The 18,672-nt window shown below is 50.9% G+C and overlaps 2 protein-coding genes across 2 annotated transcripts in view; one reads left to right on the top strand and one right to left on the bottom strand.

Moving 5' to 3' along the window:
- TJP3 (tight junction protein 3) overlaps positions 1 to 10,462 on the top strand; it is a 20,121-nt gene extending 9,659 nt beyond the window's left edge. The window contains exons 11-20 of the mRNA XM_036281979.1: positions 197 to 305; positions 413 to 650; positions 1,231 to 1,445; positions 4,976 to 5,071; positions 7,185 to 7,255; positions 7,647 to 7,857; positions 7,940 to 8,040; positions 8,440 to 8,697; positions 9,923 to 9,969; positions 10,360 to 10,462. Of these exons, the coding sequence (XP_036137872.1) occupies positions 197 to 305; positions 413 to 650; positions 1,231 to 1,445; positions 4,976 to 5,071; positions 7,185 to 7,255; positions 7,647 to 7,857; positions 7,940 to 8,040; positions 8,440 to 8,697; positions 9,923 to 9,969; positions 10,360 to 10,462 (1,449 nt within the window). The remainder of the gene's footprint in view (positions 1 to 196; positions 306 to 412; positions 651 to 1,230; positions 1,446 to 4,975; positions 5,072 to 7,184; positions 7,256 to 7,646; positions 7,858 to 7,939; positions 8,041 to 8,439; positions 8,698 to 9,922; positions 9,970 to 10,359) is intronic.
- On the bottom strand, positions 9,705 to 18,672 carry APBA3 (amyloid beta precursor protein binding family A member 3). The gene is given in 13 exon segments (XM_036281980.1): positions 9,705 to 10,898; positions 10,977 to 11,117; positions 11,206 to 11,325; positions 12,007 to 12,219; positions 12,296 to 12,475; positions 12,865 to 13,026; positions 13,113 to 13,199; positions 13,319 to 13,464; positions 17,157 to 17,196; positions 17,283 to 17,834; positions 17,836 to 17,885; positions 18,614 to 18,650; positions 18,652 to 18,672. Coding segments are annotated over 13 exon segments (1,821 nt in total). The 3' UTR covers positions 9,705 to 10,826.

The raw sequence follows: 18,672 nt of genomic DNA, 5'->3' as shown, positions 1-18,672 counted from the left end.
GCAGTTCCTGTGCCCCGGGTTCTGGGTCAAGACTTCCATGTGTCTGTGAAGCCCATGCTGCCATAAGGTGGTGCCCCCATCAGCTGTCCCCAGTCGCTGGGGCCCTCTGGCAGCAGTTGGGGGTGAGCTTTGTTCAGAGGGAGAGCTGGGATCTGCTGCCCAGAGCTTCATCCATCCCCCCACCCTTTCCTGGCAGGTGAATGATATGCCCTTCCAGAACCTGACTCGGGAGGAGGCTGTGCAGGTGCTGCTGGGGCTGCCACTGGGTGAAGAGGTAGAGCTGGTGACGCAGCGGAAGCAGGACAGTGAGTGGGGGCGGGGCTGTTCGTGGCCCAGGGGTGAGGTCCACTCCCTGGGGAAGGGTCAGGTCTAGCAGTAACCCTACTGGCTCAGAGCCTCTCCCTGTCCACAGTCTTCCTGAAAATGGTGCAATCCCGTGTGGGCGACTCCTTCTACATCCGCACACACTTTGAACTGGAGCCCAGCCCACCCTATGGCCTGGGCTTCACCCGTGGCGACGTCTTCCACGTGCTGGACACACTGTATTCGGGCCCTGGGCAGAGCCACACCCGTGGAGGCCACTGGCTGGTGGTACGCATGGGTCGTGACCTCCGGGAGCAGGAGCGTGGCATCATTCCCAACCAGAAGAGGTGGGGACCATTTCCCACCCTCAGTCGGGCTGCCCCCATCAGTCTCCGTTTCCCCACGGTGTCCCTCCTTTGCAGTGCTGGCAGTTCACCCTGAGACGTGCAGGTGGCCCAGGGTGGTGCAGTCGCGCTTGTATGGGTTTCCTGGGGCAGCGGTAACAAATCACATCCAATGTAGGGGCTTCAGTCCACACACATTCTGGAGGCCAGAAGCCCAAAATGAACTTCTTAGAGCTACAATCCAGGCGAAGGCGGGGTTGGTCCTTTCTGGAGGCTCCAGAGAATTGTTTTGGCCTTTTGCGGCTCGTGGCCCTTCCTCCATCCTCACAGCCAGCAGCACAGCCTCTTCCATCTCTGACTCTGACCTTCCCGCCTGCCTCCCTCTTATGAGGACCCTGTGATGATGCTGGGCCCCCTGGGGAATCCAGGGTCATCCCAGTCTCAGGGACCTTAACTTAATCACATCTGCAGAGTCCCTGTACCATGTGAGGTGACATGTACACAGGCCCTGAGACTGGGATAGGGTCATCTCTGGGGCTGTTACTGTGCTGATCCCAGTGCTCATCAATCTCCTTCTCCCCAGGGCGGAGCAGTTGGCCAGTCTGGAGGCCGCTCAGCGGGTTATGGGGATTGGGCCTGGCGCCTCTGCGGCGGGCTCCGGTGGGCGGGCCGAGTTCTGGCGACTGCGGGGTTTTCGTCGGGGAGCCAAGAAGACCACCCATCGAAGCCGAGAGGATCTGTCGGATCTCACCAGGCAGGGTCACTACCCACCGTATGAACGTGTGGTGCTGCGAGAAGGTGGGTCAACGGAGTTCCAGGCCTAGGGGGCCATGGAACCTCAAATAAGAGTTAGGACGTACTAGTGTAGCCTTCAGAAGCCACATGCTTACCTCTCTCCTTCCACCAAAAATACCCACTTTTAGTTATTTTAGGGCACAGAAGGGACAGGAAAAGGCTTCATTCCTTAAAAATTAATTCCTATATCCAATAGAAATATGCGAGCCACATATAAAATCTATAAAACAAAATGGTTGAAAATAATTTTAATAATTTATTTTTTAACATGCCTCTATCCAAAATATTATTTCAAGAGATAATCCATATAAAATTATTAATGAGCTGTTCCACAATCCCTTTTTTTTTCTTTTTTGGTTAATCCTCACCTGAGGATATTTTTCTATTGATTTTTTTTTAGAGTAGAAGGGAGGGGGGGAGAGAGAGAGAGAGAGAGAGAGATGGAGAAACATCAATGTGAAAGAGATGCATCAATTGGTTGCCTCTCACATGACCCCGACCAGGGCTAGGGATTGAACCTGCAACCCAGGTACGTGCAGGAATTGAACCCATGATATTCTAACCACTGAGCCAAACCGGCCAGGGCTCCACAATCCTTTTTTTAAATTTGCACTAAGTCTTCAAGATCTGGTGTGTGTTTTGACAGCACATCTTGGTGTATATGAGCCCCGTTTCAAATGCTCAACAGCCACACATGGCCAGCAGCTGCCACACTAGATAACACAGCAAGAGGGGGTTATTCACAGAGTGGGTGCTGTCATTTTAAGGTTGTCAGTTTGAGGTGAATAATGCCCTAAAAATGCATGCCTACTGTGAACAGGTTTTCAGACCAAAATGTGTCCACACATGCTCACGGCAGAATTATTCATAATAGCCAAAAGGTGGAAACAACTCGAGAGTCCATCAGCTGGTGAATGATAAGCACACTGTGGTCCATCCACACAATAGAGTATTACTAGCCATGAAAAGGAGTGAAGCACTGGTACTCGCTACATGTTTGGACCTTAATACACGATGCCCAGTGAGAGAAGCCAGAACAAAAGGCCACAGAGTGTGTAACTCCGTTGATGTGAAATGTCCAGAACGGGCAACTCCACGGAGACGGAAAGTGGGGGAGGGAAATGGGGAGTGACTGCTCATGGAAACAGGGTTTCTTTGGGGAGAAAAGAGAATGTTCTGGAACTAGATGGCAGTGGTGACTGCATCAAACAAAATACACAAGGTTCCCCAAGGATACCAAAAATTAACAATGATAGAAATAAGCTAGAATTGGAGTCAACAAATTACATCTCCCAGGCCATATCTGGCCTACCAGTTATTTTTATACCGAATGGTATTTACGTATTTTAAATGACTGAAAAGAAGTTAAACATTTTTTGTGACACATGGAAAGAACTGAAACTGCAACTTGAACATAAAAGTTCATAGCAGCGTTATTCACAGTAGCCTAGATGTGGAAACAACCCAAGTGCCCATGGACAGATGAACGGATAACAACAATGTGGCCCACCCACACAATGGAATAATATTCAGCCTTAAACAGAAGAAAATTCTCCTGAGTCTCAGCACAAAAAAAAAAAGGAAGAAAATTCTGACACACGCTACAATATAGTTGAACCTTGAGGACATTATGCTCAATGAAATAAGACAGACACAGGACAAATACTGTGATCCCACTCATAGGAGGTCCCCCAACATTGTGAACATACTAAATGTCACAGAATTATACCTTTTACAATGTAAAGATTAAAAAAGTAAATTTTATCCCTGACCGGTTTGGCTCAGCAGTTAGAACATAGACCCTCGGACCAAAGAGTCACGGGTTCGATTCCAGTCAGGGGCACATACCTCAGTTGCTGTTGGGTCCCCAGGCCTGGTCTGAATCATGTGGCAGGCGGCCAGAGGATGTGTCTCTCTCACATCGATGTTTCTCTTTCCCCCTCCCTCCTTCCCTTCCTCCCACTCTATCTGAAGATAAATGGAAAAATATCCTTGGGTGAGGATTTAAAAAAAAGAAAAAGTAAATTTCATGTTATTTATATTTTACCGCAATTTAAAAAGATACATCAGCACAAAACCAGCACATAGAGCCTTTCCCTACCTGAGAAGGGGGAAGGGGGCAGCCTTATCCAGACTTCAGGGAAGGAAGAGATTAGCTCTTGCCCAGTCTTGGGAGACAAAGAATAAAACGTGGTGCAGAGGCCTTTAGAAAAAAATACTGTAGGAGAACCAGAAGGGCTCCTCGCCCAGGATGAGAAAGGACTGAGCTGCCCTTCAGCTGCTGCACCAACACCCAGACAAAAGAAGACTTCAAAATCAAAGGCCATGTACTTAATTTCTACCTCCAGCCAATGAAAGTTTAGAAATATGAATGTACGGGGCTTTTAAGAGAGATAAGCCTGGAAGGAGAGAAGAAAAAGAGAAGGTGCAGAGAGGGCTGGCTACTCACTTTCCTCCCGCCAAGATGTCTTCTGCACCCATTTCCTCTTTGGTGAAAGCATCTATCCATCCAGAGGTCAGCAAGTTCTTCCTGCAAATGGCCGGACGGTAACTATTTTACAGTTCGTGGGCCAAATGGTTTCTTTCAAAACTACTCTACTCTGCAAGAATGCAACCAGAGATAGGACATACGTAAATGGACATGACTGTATGCCAATAAAACGTTAAAAATAAGCAGTGGGCCCTGGCCAGTTTGGCTCAGCGGTTGGAGCGTCGGCCTGCGGTACAGATAAAAATAAGCAGTGGGCCCTGGCCGGTTTGGTTCAGCGGTTAGAGCGTCGGCCTGCGGTCCTGAGAGACCCGGGTTCGGTTCCCACTAGGGGCGCGTACCTCGGTTGCAGTTTGTCCCCGGCCCTGGTGGGTGGCAGCTGCTCGGTGTGTTCCTTTCACGTCGATGTTTCTCTCTCTCTCTCTGTTCCTCTCTCTCCCTCCCACTCTACCTGAACAAAAGATGGAGGAATGTCCTCGGGTGAGGATAAAAAAAACAACAACAACAAAAAAAACAAGCAGTGGGCCGAATGTGGTCCTTGAGTTGTAGTTTGCTGAACACTGAGTTACTAGGTTCAACTGCTATAGCAGAGACCCCAAGTGACAGCTGCATTTTAAAAAGTTTTGTTTTCAAGTAACAGTCCCAGTGTAAGCAGTTGAGTGTGGCCTTACTGCTTTATAGTTTCAGGGATCCAGGCTCTTTGTCTTGTTTTTCTGCCCATGTGGTCTAAGATGGTATATCCATACCCACATTCCAGCCAGCAGGAAGGGGAAAGAGGACAGGAAGGGCTCACCCCATTCCTTGAAGGATACAACCTAAAATTGCACACATTAATTCTGCTTGCAACCCATGGGCTAAAACTTAGTCGCTTGGCCATCCCTAGCTGCAAGGGAGGCTGGTAGATGTAGTCTTTAGCTGACCAACAATGGGCCTGGCTAGATATGATACTACTCTAAAGGGGAGGCAGAGAGTGGTCGTGCAAGAACTTTGCAGTTTTTGCCACAAATGGGATCCTGATTCTTGTCATTGTTTCTTGGCCCGTCAGCCAATTTCAAGCGCCCAGTGGTGATCCTGGGTCCCGTGGCAGACATTGCTATGCAGAAGTTGGCTGCTGAGATGCCTGACCAGTTTGAAATTGCAGGTAAGAAACCAGGTTCCTTGACAACCCTGTTGAATCATTTCACAACCCTTTCCTAGCCCCTGGGGCTGAGGCAGCTTGGGAGGAGCTGCTAATGATGATATTTGGGGATAAGAATTAGAACATGAAGCACCAGCACCCCTTCTAATGCCCAGGCCAGACATCCTCAATCAATCTTGGCACACTGGCTGGATAGAGCTTTGGAGTTCTTAACACAGTTCACCAGCCAGCCAATGCCAATTGAGCCAATGTGCCAGCTGTTCCTTCCTTTGTACAAGAGGTTCATTTATTGACCTATGGACACAGCATCAAACAAAATAGATGAGGTCCCCCAAGAAGACTTAAAATTAACAACTACAGAAATAGGCTAGAATTAAGATCAATAAATTACACCTCCCAGGCCAAATCCGGCCCACTAGCTATTTTTATATAGCCTACTAAGAGTGGCATTTACAGCCCTGGCTGGTCTGGCTCAGCGGTTGGAGCTTCAGCTTGTGGACCAAAGAATCACGGGTTCAATTCCAGTCAAGGGCACATACCTGGGTTGCAGTTCGTTTCCCAGTCGGGGTCGTTTGGGAAGCAGTCGATTGATGTGTATCTCTCACATCGATGTTTCTCTCTCTCTCTCTTCCCCTCTCCCCCTCCCACTTCTATCTGAAGATAAATGAAAAAAGTATCCTCTGGTGAGGAGTTAAAAAAAAAAAAAAGAATGGTATTTACAGCCCTGACCGCTGTTGCTCAGTGATTAGATTATCAACCCACTCACCAAAGGGTTGCAGGTTTGATTCCCAGTCAAAGGCATGTACCTGGGTTGCAGGTTCAATCCCTCACCCTGGACATGGCATGTGCAGGAGGCAATCAATTGATGTGTTTCTCTCACATCGATGTTTCTCTCTCTCTCTCTCTCCCCCTCCCTCCCTTCTACTCTTTCTAAAAACCAGTGGAAAAAATATCAATGGGTGAGGATTAACAAAACAAAAAAGGAATGGTACTTACATATTTTAAATGTTGAAAAGAAGTTAAAAATTATTTGACACATGAAAAGAACTGAAAGCTGCAACTTGAATATGAAAGTTCACAGCAGTGTTATTCACAGTAGCCAAGAGGTGGGAACCCAAGTGTCTATGGACAGATGAATGGATGATCACAATGGGGTCCACCCACACAATGGAATATTATTCAGCTTTAAAATGGAAGAATATTTGGACACATGCTACAACATAGCTGAACCGAGAGGACGTTATGTTCAGTGAAATAAGTCAGACACAGGACAAATACTATGTGATTCCACTCACAGGTCCCTAGAGAAGTCAGATCCATAGAGACACACTGTAGATGGTGGGGATAGGGATGGGGAGTTAGTGTCTTTTGTTTGTTTTTAATCCTCACCCAAGGATATTTTTCTGTTGATTTTTTTTGGGGGGGGGGGCATTGATGTGAGAGACACCGATTGGTTGCCTCCTGCACAACCCCGACTGGGGCTGGGGAATCAAACCTGCAACCCAGGTGCATGCCCTTGACTGGGAATCGAATCTGAGACCCTTCAGTCTGCAGGCTGACACTCTAAACACTGAGCCAAACCGGCCAGTGCGGAGAGTTAGTGTTTTATGGGGACAGAGTTTCAGTTGGGAAGATGAGAAAGTTCTGAAAATGGATGGAGGTGATGGCTGCACAACAATGCAAATATGCTTAACACCACTGTCCTGTACACTTAAAAGGAGAGTTTTAATCATAGCCCAAGCAAAGGCCTAGAATCAGGACCAAGCCTGGGAGAGCACATGTCTGAAGCACAGACTCTGCATCAGGCTCCTGGCCCTGGCAATCGTTAGCTCCATGACTCTGAGCTAATGACCTTATGTTCCTCAGGCTGTTTTCCCATCTGTTAGATGGGTCAGTAACAGCTGCCCCTCCTCAGGAGGAGGTGAGGGCTGAAGTCAGGAAAGGACACAGATCAGCAGTGTTGGGCATGGGTCCAATGGGAGCTGCTGCTGCTGTTAGATTTCCTCTCAAAGGCAATGGGGAGCCATGGTGGGTTCTTGAGCAAGGGAGGGTCAGGTAGATGTGAATTTGAGGGGCTAGGGGGCTGCCCACCTGAAGCTGCTTCTCCCCTCCACAGAGAGCATATTGAGGACTGACAGCCCGTCTAAGATCATTAAACTGGATACCGTGCGGATGATCGCGGAGAAAGTAAGCAGTACTATGCTGTGGGTCCCATTTCATGGATGGGGAAACTGCATCCCACCTGTTCTCTCCCCATGCTCTGCAAGTGTGGTCTCCCATGGAGCTTTGTGATGTGAGGGTTTGAAGGGACAGAGCCTGCCCAGAATCACATAGCAGCAAGCAAGCCCTGGGAAAAGGCAGAGACTCAAATTGGGGCTCTGGTGCTCAAGATACTGTGGCCTGGGTTACCAACGCCCACCTCCAGCACACTGGCCTATGGATGTGTGAGGCTGGGGTCTACTCTGACCTGACCCATAATCTTCCCCTTCTTCCTTCTTTTGGTCTGTTTCTGGGTGTGTTTCTCCTTCTACTTCTACTCTCACCCTCCCCCACTGCCCTCACCATGGGCCCTGTCCAGGACAAGCACGCTCTCCTAGACGTGACACCCTCAGCAGTCGAGCGCCTCAACTACGTGCAGTACTACCCCATTGTGGTCTTCTGTGCCCCTGAGAGCCGTAAGGCCCTCAAGGCTATGCGCCAATGGTTGGCGCCAGCCTCCCGCCGCAGCACCCGCCGTCTCTACGCTCAAGCCCAGAAGCTGTGGAAGTACAGCGATCACCTCTTCACAGGTAGGGTGGGAGGGGGAGTTCCGAGGTAGGCCATGTGTCTGGCCTGAGTCTTTTGGCCTACAATGATGCCCCCTCCTGGCAGCTACCATTCCTCTGCATGGCACAAGTGACAGCTGGTACCTGGAGCTCAAGGCCATTATCCAAGAGCAACAGATGCGGCCCATCTGGACAGCTGAGGACCAGGTACCTGGCCAGGGGTTGGAGCCTCTGGATTTAGGGGTAGGTCAGGGTTCAGAGGCATGGCCAAAGCCACTATTTGACCTGAGATCATGGTCTGGATCTGGTACTTAAGGTGAGATGGGATTGGGGGATTCAGTTTGGGGACTGGGGATGGATTCAGGGGTTGGGGCTCAATTCAGATCTGGGAGCTCATCCTTGAGTCAGGTAAGGGGTCAATGGTCAGAACTCACCGTAGGGTTAAGGGTTAAGGGTTAAGGGTTAAGGGTTAAGCCGTAACTTAAGGGTCTTACCTGGTTTGGAACTGGACTTTGAAGATGGTGTCCTGGTTTGGGGGTTTGGTCTGAGATCCAGGAGGGCCTGGGCTGGAGGTTTTGGCTCAGCCAGGCCACTCCCACTCCACAGCTAGATGGCTCCCTAGAGGACAACCTGGATCTCCCTCACCACGGCCTGGCTGACAGCTCTGCGGATCTGAGCTGTGACAGCCGGGTCAACAGTGACTATGAGACGGATGGCGAGGGCTACACGGATGGCGAGGGCTACACAGACATGGATGAGGAGCCCCGGGCACCAGCCCTGGTCCGGTCCTTGGAGCCTGTGCTAGTGGAAAAACCCCAGAGCCTGCAGGATCATGGAAAATCCTTAGGTCACCAAGGGGCCCAGGTGAGTAGCATAGGGGGGTGGCCCTGGCAAGGGTCTGGGGATGAGGTAGACATGTGGGGACCCTACTTTCTGGCAGGATGTCAACAAACAGAAACTTGTCTGTCCATATCTGGGACCCAGACCTAGGCTAAATGAACCACTGAATCACATACAGCAAATATTTTAACCTCTGTACACGAAGTCTCCTTATCTGGGACACAGGGTAGTTACAGGGTGGTTGTTTACACTCAGCACACTTAAACCCAAGTCCTGGCTCACAGTAGTTGGGTATTTAACAATAACAAATATTTATTTAGTTCTTATTCTTTAAAAAAATTTTTTTCTTTATTGATTTTAGAGAAAAGGGAGGGAGATCGAAACATCGATGAGAGAGAACATCAATTGGTTGCCTCCTGCATGCCCCTCACTGGGGACTGGGCCCACAACCTGGGCATGTGCCCTGACCAGGAATTGAACCTGCGACTTCTTGGTGCATGGGTTGATGCTCAGCCACTGAGCCATACCAGCTGGGCTAGTTATTCTATATGGGGCTGCCTCAGCACCTGTAGTGTCTGTGAATTTGACATAAACACTCTTTCCTCCAGACCCTCTAGAGGTAAATGTAAAAATGTACAAATCTACGATGTCAGGTTGGCATGGTGCTCCTCAGGGTTGCCCAGTGTCCAGCCTGCTCAATTGACCATGGCAGCCTCCATATGTGAACTATCCTAAATACTTCACATATGCAGACTCACTTATGAACTCCTGACAGTAGTCCTCTGAGGAATTTTAAGGATGGGAAACCCTTGCCCGGCCAGTGTGACTCAGTGGACTGAGCATCGTCCCATAGACTGAGAGGTCCTGGTTCAATTCCTGGTCAGGGCACATGCCTGGGTTGTGGGCTCGATCCCCAGTAGGGGGCGTGCAGGAGGCAGGCAATTGATGTTTCTCTCTCACATCAATGTTTCTCTCTCTCTCTAAAAAAAAAAAAATTTGTAAAAATAAATAATAAAGATGGGAAACCCAATTCCCCCCTTACTAACAGGATAGGAGATAGCCGAGGCCTTCCCCTGTCCTATTTTCTCATTTAAAATCGGGGATCAGTTGCAGACTTGCGGTGGGGCGAGGAGAAAGCCTGTGTGTAGCATCACCTGGGCAAAGGTGGGGAAGTAGGAGGGGGGTGGTTACCCACCCTAATTTATCATACTTTTCGGGGAAGGGTTAACCTGCTTTCTCCCTCTCCAAGGTGGAGAGCCGCCACCCACAGGGTCAGTGTCGACAGGACAGCATGAGGTAAGAGCCTCTGTACTCCTGAGTGGGGCCCCTCAACCCTTTCCCTGGGACTCAGGGTTTGGATGGGGATGAAGAGACCTAGAACCTAGCGTGCCGTTGTGGCGCTCCTATACTGGCAGGCAAGACAGAGCCACTCTAAGCCCCATGGAGTCAAGGCCGTGGGAGTAGGGATCCTTTCTGGGAAGACTAGGAAGGCTTCCTGAAGGAGGGGACGTTGGAGCTAGGGCTTTAAAGGCTGTTGAGCTCATTAATAAGCCCAACCCCCAAATGCCCAGCCTTGCTCATCTCTGCCCACATGCAGTGTGCCTAGCACCGAGTCAGCCTCAGTTAATGGTAGGGAAGTCCACACCCTCCCCATCTACAGCCTCTGCTCTGTTTCCCGATCCCCAGGACATATGCGCGGGAAGCTGTGAGGAAAAAGTTTACACAAGCCCGAGACCGGGAGTCCTCTGACGAAGATGGTTATGACTGGGGCCCAGCCACTGACCTATGACCCGTCCTCGGTGGCCAGCTGGCCCACCCTCCCTTTTCCTCCCTGGAGCCCAGACTCAGTTTCCCCATATATAACCTCAAACCCTGCCTCCTTCCACCTGGTCTTTAATAAACATTTTCACAGCACTGGCTTCTAGTGGCTTCCAGGAAGGACAAGGGTGCCAGAGTTAAGTCCTGTCTTTCCTCTCTTAACCCCATATACCCGGATCCGAGACCTTACCCATTTGATAAACTTTTAATTGTTTTACATCAGAAAATAATAAAGAGCCAAGAATCCTCCATGGTCCCGGCTAGCCAAGGAGGCGCCGCTGACAGGAATTCCAGGGCCAGTGGGGCTAAGGCACAGTGGTGGGGATGGTGGCTGATCACAGGTATACAGGCTGCTCCTGGCCTGTGAGCAGGCGATAGGTGGTGGCTGGCATGGTCTTGATGTGGACCTGGGGGATGGGAGAGCAGGCAGGGGCTTGCGGTGGGCCTGGGCTGGTGGGAAGGCACCCCCAGTCCCACCCACGCACCTCAGTGTGGGCCTCGGTGAGCAGCTCAATGACACGGGCATGTGGTGTGGCCACCACACTGTGCCCGTTGATCTCGATGATTCGGTGTCCCACACGAACGCCCCCACGCTCAGCGATGCCACCACGCAGGAGACTGCAGATCTGACAGGACATGAAGGGGCCGCTCTGGTCAGGGGGCCATGCTTAGGGCTGCCCACCCCCAACACTGTGCCCTGGGCAGGGGCCTCACGATGCCATCTTCCACGCAGAAGCCCAGCTGCTCGCGGGTGTGGGGCCGGTGGATGATGGCTGTGGTGACCGGTGGACAGTGGATGATGCTGAGAGTCACCAACGTCTGCGACTTTACCTCCTGTACAGGACAGGGTCTGTTGGCCTAGCTGGGCTTCAGAAGGGGCTGCCGGACCTCTTGGCAAGCTGCAGCCTCCTCTGGCCCTCAGTTTATCCACCCGGAAAATGAAGATTTGGAGTCAAGTCTCTAGATCCCAGAAGACCCCTCAAGAAGCAGTTAAGAATACAGATGGGAGTCAGGGTCGGAGCTGTGTAATGTCTCACCTCTTTGACTCCCTGGACCTCAGTGTCCTCATAATCAAAAGCAAGTTTATAACAGTGTCTACCAGGAAGGGTTACAAACACTTAATACCATGCTGGGTGGATGGTGTCAGAACTGCTCTTCTGACCTGGCCAGGTCCCTCATCCCTGGGCCTCACTTTTCCCACCTGGGCAATAAGAACACGCCAGCTGCCTCGAGGCAGACAGGACGAGCGACTGGCATTGCCACTAGTCACCTGCACTCTAATCCTGCTCCTGCACCAGTGAGGTCACCCCGGATGGGTGACTTCCCTCTCCCAGCCTCAGTTTCCCTAAGCATGTAAGAGCCGGTAGGATTCTACCATGCCCCTTCTGGGCTGGGCCCCAGAGACCTGTCCAGAGAAGGTACCTCTGTACCCCTTCCCAGCTACATGGGGAGGTGGGCCTGCCACCTAGGGACCCTTGGGTCAGCCCCTCTGGCCCCTGCCACCCCAGGACTCACGCGTACGGCAGCTTGGACAGTGGCCAGGGGCAGCCCCACTAGACTGGTCCCATTGATGGCAGTAAGGCGGTCCCCGATGCTGAGGGCCCCTGAGCGCTCAGCGGGGCCCCCGTGCAGCAGGTTGGCAATGACAGCTGTAGGTAGCAAGGAGCCCCAGCCTGACTCCACCAGGGCCACACCCAAGCCCTCACCCTGGCGCTTCTCGATGACCACCTAGGAGAGGACATGAGTGGAGCATGAGGGCCGCTCACTGGGGGCTGGTGGGGGGGTGGTCCACCCACTTGCTCACCTCCCTGCAGTTCTCGCTATTGGAGAAGTGGTCGAGGTCCCCGTTGTGGAGGTAGCCAGAGCCCGGAGCCCCCTGACTTGGCTGGGCACCCACCTTGCTGGGGTCAATGCCACTTTCCTGCAGGAACTGGCTGTAGGCCACAGCAAAGGCTTGGCCGATGGCCTGAGCAACGAGCTGGGCCTGTGAAGGATGGGCAGCATCACTGGGGGTGTCCCACCCTCCTCCTCCTGGTCCTCCAAATCCTCTGACATTCTCAGAGCCTAGCACTCCCACTCTGGGACAAGAGTCCCAGGAGACAGCCTGCATGAATTTTGGGAAAACAGCTGCTGTCTTAGGGAATCGGGAGACAGGCCTGGGGCAGGGAAGGTTTTGGGGATTTGGCGCCACTCTCAGTCTTATGGAAAAAATTGGAATATGTGGGACATACTAAAGGGATGGGGACAGATGCCAACACTGAGGACCAAGGGAGGACAGTGGGGTAACAGTGTAGCCAGGTGGGCTTTGGAGAAGGGTTGGGGACTGGTCTGTGTCCTCCTGTCCTGCAGGACACCCAGAGCCCAGCTGCTTACATCATCTGAGTGAAAAACATGGCAGATCATCTTGTATAGCCGGCGGCCATGGGCCTGGGATGCTGGCTGTCTGGCCAGCCGCCTGCGGGCCATGATCACCAGCACGCTGCCAATGTCAGCAATGTAGGAGATGGTCTGTAGGGCATGGTCCATCATGGCCTCCTGGAGGTGGGGGAGATCAGGCCTGGGCAGGTTACAGAGGCCTTAGTGGAGCCCTCCATACCCGAGACCAGGCCTGGGCCCTATACCTGGGAGTCAGCTGTCAGAACCTTGATCCTCTTGGTGGAGATGAAGAGGTCCACCTCCGTCATGGGCTGGGTCTCCCCATCAGGGGCCTGTAGGAGCGTGGTGGGAGGTGGAGAAACCCAAAGACCCAGCCATTGCCCCATCAGGTTCCCAGACCTAGTTTGTAGCCTGCCTGCCCACCAACCCGCCTGCCAGCCCCTGGCTTCACCTTGACGCGGTCCATGGCCTCCTGGGCCTGCGCCATTCGAGTGCTGGGAGGTGGGTTCCTCTCGGACACCAGCTGGGTGGAACCCAGGTATTTGGCCCCAAATATGACACCATCGCGGAGGTCTTCACGGTCACAGGGACCTGATACTGAGGACAACAGCGGAAGCAGGTCAGCCCCCGAGAAGCCCAGCCACGCTTGTCCGCCCCCATGGATTTGGTCCAGGGTCTTGCCTGTCTGACTAGTCTGGAAGCATAGAGATTTACCCTCTCATGGCTTGGTACTGCCGACTCACACAGGTCTGCTCACTTTCTAGGACTATCCCACCAGTGGCACACACAGCCCAGCAGCTTGGCCCTGGAAAATCTAGGCCCGTCTGGTCCAGCACTATAGAGCCACCTCTGTCCAAGACTCAAAGATTCCCAGACAGAGGACCTAGTTCTAGAGGCTTTTGTGAGTCCAGAAGCACAGCTTGATCTAAACACAGCACTAATGCTAACAGAAACCTCCACCCTGTTTCTAGAACTCCACGATTAGGGTAGAACCAGATGGTCCCACTCCCCTTTCTAAAACCTGCAACACTATGCCCTGGCCAGTTTGCTAAGTGGTTAGAGCATCAGCCCACGGACCGGAGAGTCCCAGGTTCGGTTCCCACTAAGGGCACGTACCTCAGTTGTGGTCTGTCGGCCCCAGTTGGGGTCATGTGGGTGGCGACCACTCGATGTGTCTGTCTCACGTCGATGTTTCTCTCTCTCTCTTCCTCCTTCTCTCCCTCCCGCTGTATCTGAAGATAAATGCAAAAATGTCCTCGGGTGAGGATAATAAATAAGTGAATGAATGAATGAATAAATAAATAAATAAATAAATAAATAAAACCTGCAAAACTATAGAACTGTAGTCAATTCCACGCAATGGTTCTGGAATCCTCCCTGATTCAATCTAGAGGCAATTAGCTTTGCCCATTGTTCTAGAATTCTCCCCTATCTGCCCAGAACTGTAGACAACTCTTCTCCATGGTCATAGTCATAGAACTGACCACTCGGGGAGAGACAACTGTCCACACATCTAAAACTCTCATGCTATCTACAAACCCAGATGGCTCTGATTTATGTCTCTAGAACTTCCTGACAGATTTCAAACCACAGAATTTTGTCAGGGGTTCTAGAAACCTATATCACTCCATAAGCAGACTTGTCCACTCCATGATTCCAGAACTACTTTTTTTAAATCCTCACCTGAGGACATTTTTGCATTTATCCTCAGATAGGGCGGGAGGGAGAGAGGGAAGAAGAGAGAATGAGAGAAACATCAATGTGAGAGAGACACTTCAACTAGTTGCCACCCACACAACCCCAACTGGGGCCAGGGACAAACTACAACCGAGGTACGTGCCCTTAGCAGGAACTGAACCCAGGTCTCTCTGGTCCAAAGGCCAATGCTCTAACCGCTGAGCCAAACCGGCCAGGGCCAGAACTTCTTAATCATCACAGCATCGGGTAGCTTTTCCTGTGGTTCTAGAATCCCCTCAATAATTCATGGCCACAGATGTACCCAGTGATTCTGAGAATTACTTGAACATCCAGAAACAAACAACTCTGGGCATGGTTCTTGAATTCCTCCAAAACCACATAAAGCTTTGCCTCCCTGGCTCCAGAATCCCCTGAGCAACATAAAACCAGACAGCTCTGCCAGCAGTTCTAGACTATTCTAACCAAGCTATTGCCTTCTGGTTCAGAACCATAGGAATAGGCCCCAGTGGAGTAAACCACACTTCTGTCTGTGAACTTAAACTACAGGTATCTCTGCCAGCTGTCCTTCATGATCTCAGCATTCTGGAACAACAGACAACACTCTTCTGGGGTTCCAGAACTACACCGTCTGATATGGCAGCCCCTAGGTACATGTGGGCATTATGCACTTAAAATGTGGCTAGTCTGGACTGAAATGTACTATAAGTACAAAATGCACAGTGGGCTTTGAAGCTCTAATATGAACAAAGAGTAAAATAATTGTAAAATATAAATGACATGTTGAAACATTATTTTAGCCCTGGCCAGTTTGGTTCAGCAGTTAGAGAGTTGGCCTGTGGTCCAGAGTGACCCGGGTTCGGTTCCCGCTAAGGGCATGTACCTCGGTTGCAGTTTGTCCCCTCCTGGTTGGGTCATGTGGGTGGCAGCCACTCAATGTATACCTTTCATGTCAATGTTTCTCTCTCTCTCTCTCTTCCTCTCTCTCCCTCCTGCTCTATCTGAACAAAAAATGAAACAATGTCCTCGGGTGAGGATAAAAAAACACATTTTAAAGTATACTGGGTTAATTAAAATGTGTTATTAATATTACATGTTTTTTTAAATGTTTTTACTGATTTCAGAGAGAGAGAGGGAGAAACATCGATGAGAGAGAAACAGAACATCAATTGGCTGCCTCTTGCATGCCCCCTAGTGGGGATCGAACTGGCAATTCAGGCATGTACCCTGACTGGGAATTGAACCAGTGACCTCTTGGTGCATGGGACAATGCTCAATCCACTGAGCCACACCAGCCGGACTACCTGTTTATTTTTTCAACTAGAAGAGTTTTTTTTAATTTATTGACTTGAAAGAGAGAACATTAATTTGTTGTTACACTTATTTATGTATTCATTGGTTGATTTTTATATATGCCCTGACTGGGGATCGAACCAGCAACCTTGGTGTATCAGGACGATCCTCTAACCAACTGAGTTACCCAGCCAAGGCCGTAACTAGAAAATTTCAAGTCACATATGGTTCACGTTATATTTACATTGTATGATACCAGTCTAGAACTTTCTGATGACTCCTGTAGAATTGGACATCTCTGCCCAGTTCTAGAACACCTCCTAGTGATCTAGAGCCAGATAAGTTCTATTCACTCTGTGGTTCTAGAACTTCCCAGTCTAAGTAGAACCAGAGAGCTCTGTTCATTATTCCAGAACACTCAGTAGCCCAGGTTCCTTTAATCTAGAACCACAGGCAAAAATGCCCAGTCTGGAACTCCCTAGGTGAGTCATAGCTCCACCCATGACTCTAGAACCTTCTTAGAACTACAGGTCTAAATCATCTCCTCTTCTCACCAACACAGAATCTGCTATTTGACATACAGCCTCAGACAGTCTGGGGGGAAATTCTAGAATATTCCAGGTGGCCAGAACTGGTTCTTCCCATACCTCTGGAGCAGAGATTGGCAAACTTTCTTGCAAAGGGTTAAACAATAAATTATTTTTTTCTTTTTCTTTTTTTTTTTTTTTGGTATGTGCCCCTAGCGGGAACTGAACCTGGGACTGTTTGGTCCGCAGGCCAATGCTCCAACCGCTGAGCCAGACCGGCCAGGGCAGTATATTTTTTATTTTGTGGGCCAGGTGCTCTCTGTTGCAATATAAAGCCACCATAAACAATATAGAAATGAATAAACATGATGGTGTCCTAATAAAACTTTATTTGTGGACACTGAAATTTGAATTGCACATTATTTTCATGTGTCAAGAAATAATACTCTTCTTTTGATTTTTTCCAACCACTTACAAATACAAAAACCATCACAGCACATAAGATATACCAGAACAGGTGGTGGGCCAGAGATGGTCCATAGATAGTAATTTGCCAACCCCTGTTCTAGAACAGAGTGCCACAAATACCCAGCCTGCCTTACTGCCTTCTACTCATTCTGGAACATTCCAAGGCTGTCTCTCTTTTCCCTAGGTATCAGGAATTGACCAAACACCATTCTCAGAGTCTCTCTAGAAGCAACTCCTTACTGGCATACTCTGAATCAGATTTTGGGAGCCCTAGGTTCCTGGGGCCAGGGTGGGCGGGCCACTCACCCTCCTGGAGAGCAGGGTATGAAGCCACGGTCTCAGGGTTCTAAAAGAAGATAGAAGAGGAGCAGGACTGAGTCCCCCCATCTTGGCTCCTGGCAGCAGAGGTCTGGGGGTTGGGGCAGGCACTACCTGGGCATTGGCAGGCTGCTTTTCAGGAGCAATCAGAGGGACTGTCTCCAGCCAGGGTTCCGGGGAACTGCTTGAGCTCTTGCTGCCACACTGCTCAGCAGAGGCTTCCTCTGCCCATTCCGGGGGGCCAGTATCCCCATTTGAGTCCTCAGGGGGCTGCAACAGGCGAGGAGCAGGGTCTGGAGGCTCCTTGGGACAAGATGGGGAAGGAGGACACTTCTCAAGATGCAAAAGGCTCAGCAGGTCGTCCCTGCCAGCCTCAGCAGACAAGAGCCCGTGGGCATCAGCCACGTCCTGGGGGGGCCGGCCGTGACCTGTGGCAATGTGCAGAGGGCAGGGGAGTCCACCTGAGGACAGGCCCACAAGGTCACCCGGCAGAGCCTCAAACTGTTGCACTAGATCCTGAATATTTGGCCTGTCAAGATCCATCTGACTCGGGCTGCATGGGCCTCCTTGCACTGGATTCCACTGGCAGTCAGTGGTGAGGTCCTGAGAGGGTGCAAGTGTGTCCCTGGGCTCCTCCAAGTCCATGGCTGGAGGCCCTGGAGGGGTTCGGGGGAGTTGTCAGCAACTCAATGCCTGGACCCAGGCTCAGGCCAGTATCTGAAAGAGATTCAAAGATGAGATTTCCTGGGTACCAACCTGGTGCCAGGCGTTAGATGAGGGCTGTTTATACAGAACACATAATTTGATCCCATCGTATCCTGCAATGAGGGGTCTGCTATAACCCCCATTTTACAGATGAAGAAACTGAGGTATAGAATAAGCAGTGGTAAGGCAGTGACATCCTGGGCTCCAAACCCCAGAGGATTCCCTTCTACTGTCACCCCAGACCTCTCCTAACCTTGGACCTTGTTCACCCCAGTCCTTACTCTACCAAGTCTTTCCCCTGCAACAGGGTATCCAAGCTGGAGATACACCCTGACTATACAGACCCAACCGAAGCAGGTCCCCGAGACACGGGTTCAAGACCCAAGCCTAAGACTTTAGACCCAGTACCTCAGACTTAATACTAGAGAGCCAAAACACAAAAAGCCGACCCTAATCTCAAAACCTCCAACGCCACGCTCAAGATGGACCCCAAACTCAGATCCGGACCTCAGACCCGGCCTGAAGACACAACTAGAGCCTAAAGCCACAAGATAAGACCCCAATCCTTACGCAGACCCAAGATTCAAGACTTCAGACCCGCAGCCTCAGTTGCCGGCCCCAGACCACGCTCTGCCCCGCCAGGAGACACTCACTTCCCAAACCGAGGTGGTCTAACCCCTAGCAATCGCCAGGACCCCACATCCCGGGCCCGCAGGGTCTTCCCAGCCGTCGTCGCTCACCTTTCCTGGCCAGGGCGCCGGCAAATCTATCCGCTCTGCGCTCCCGGACGACTAGGCAT

The sequence above is a fragment of the Molossus molossus genome, unplaced genomic scaffold, assembly GCF_014108415.1.
Source record: "Molossus molossus isolate mMolMol1 unplaced genomic scaffold, mMolMol1.p scaffold_m16_p_4, whole genome shotgun sequence".
Lineage (NCBI taxonomy): Eukaryota > Metazoa > Chordata > Mammalia > Chiroptera > Molossidae > Molossus > Molossus molossus.
This window is presented reverse-complemented; position numbering and strand designations above follow the sequence as displayed.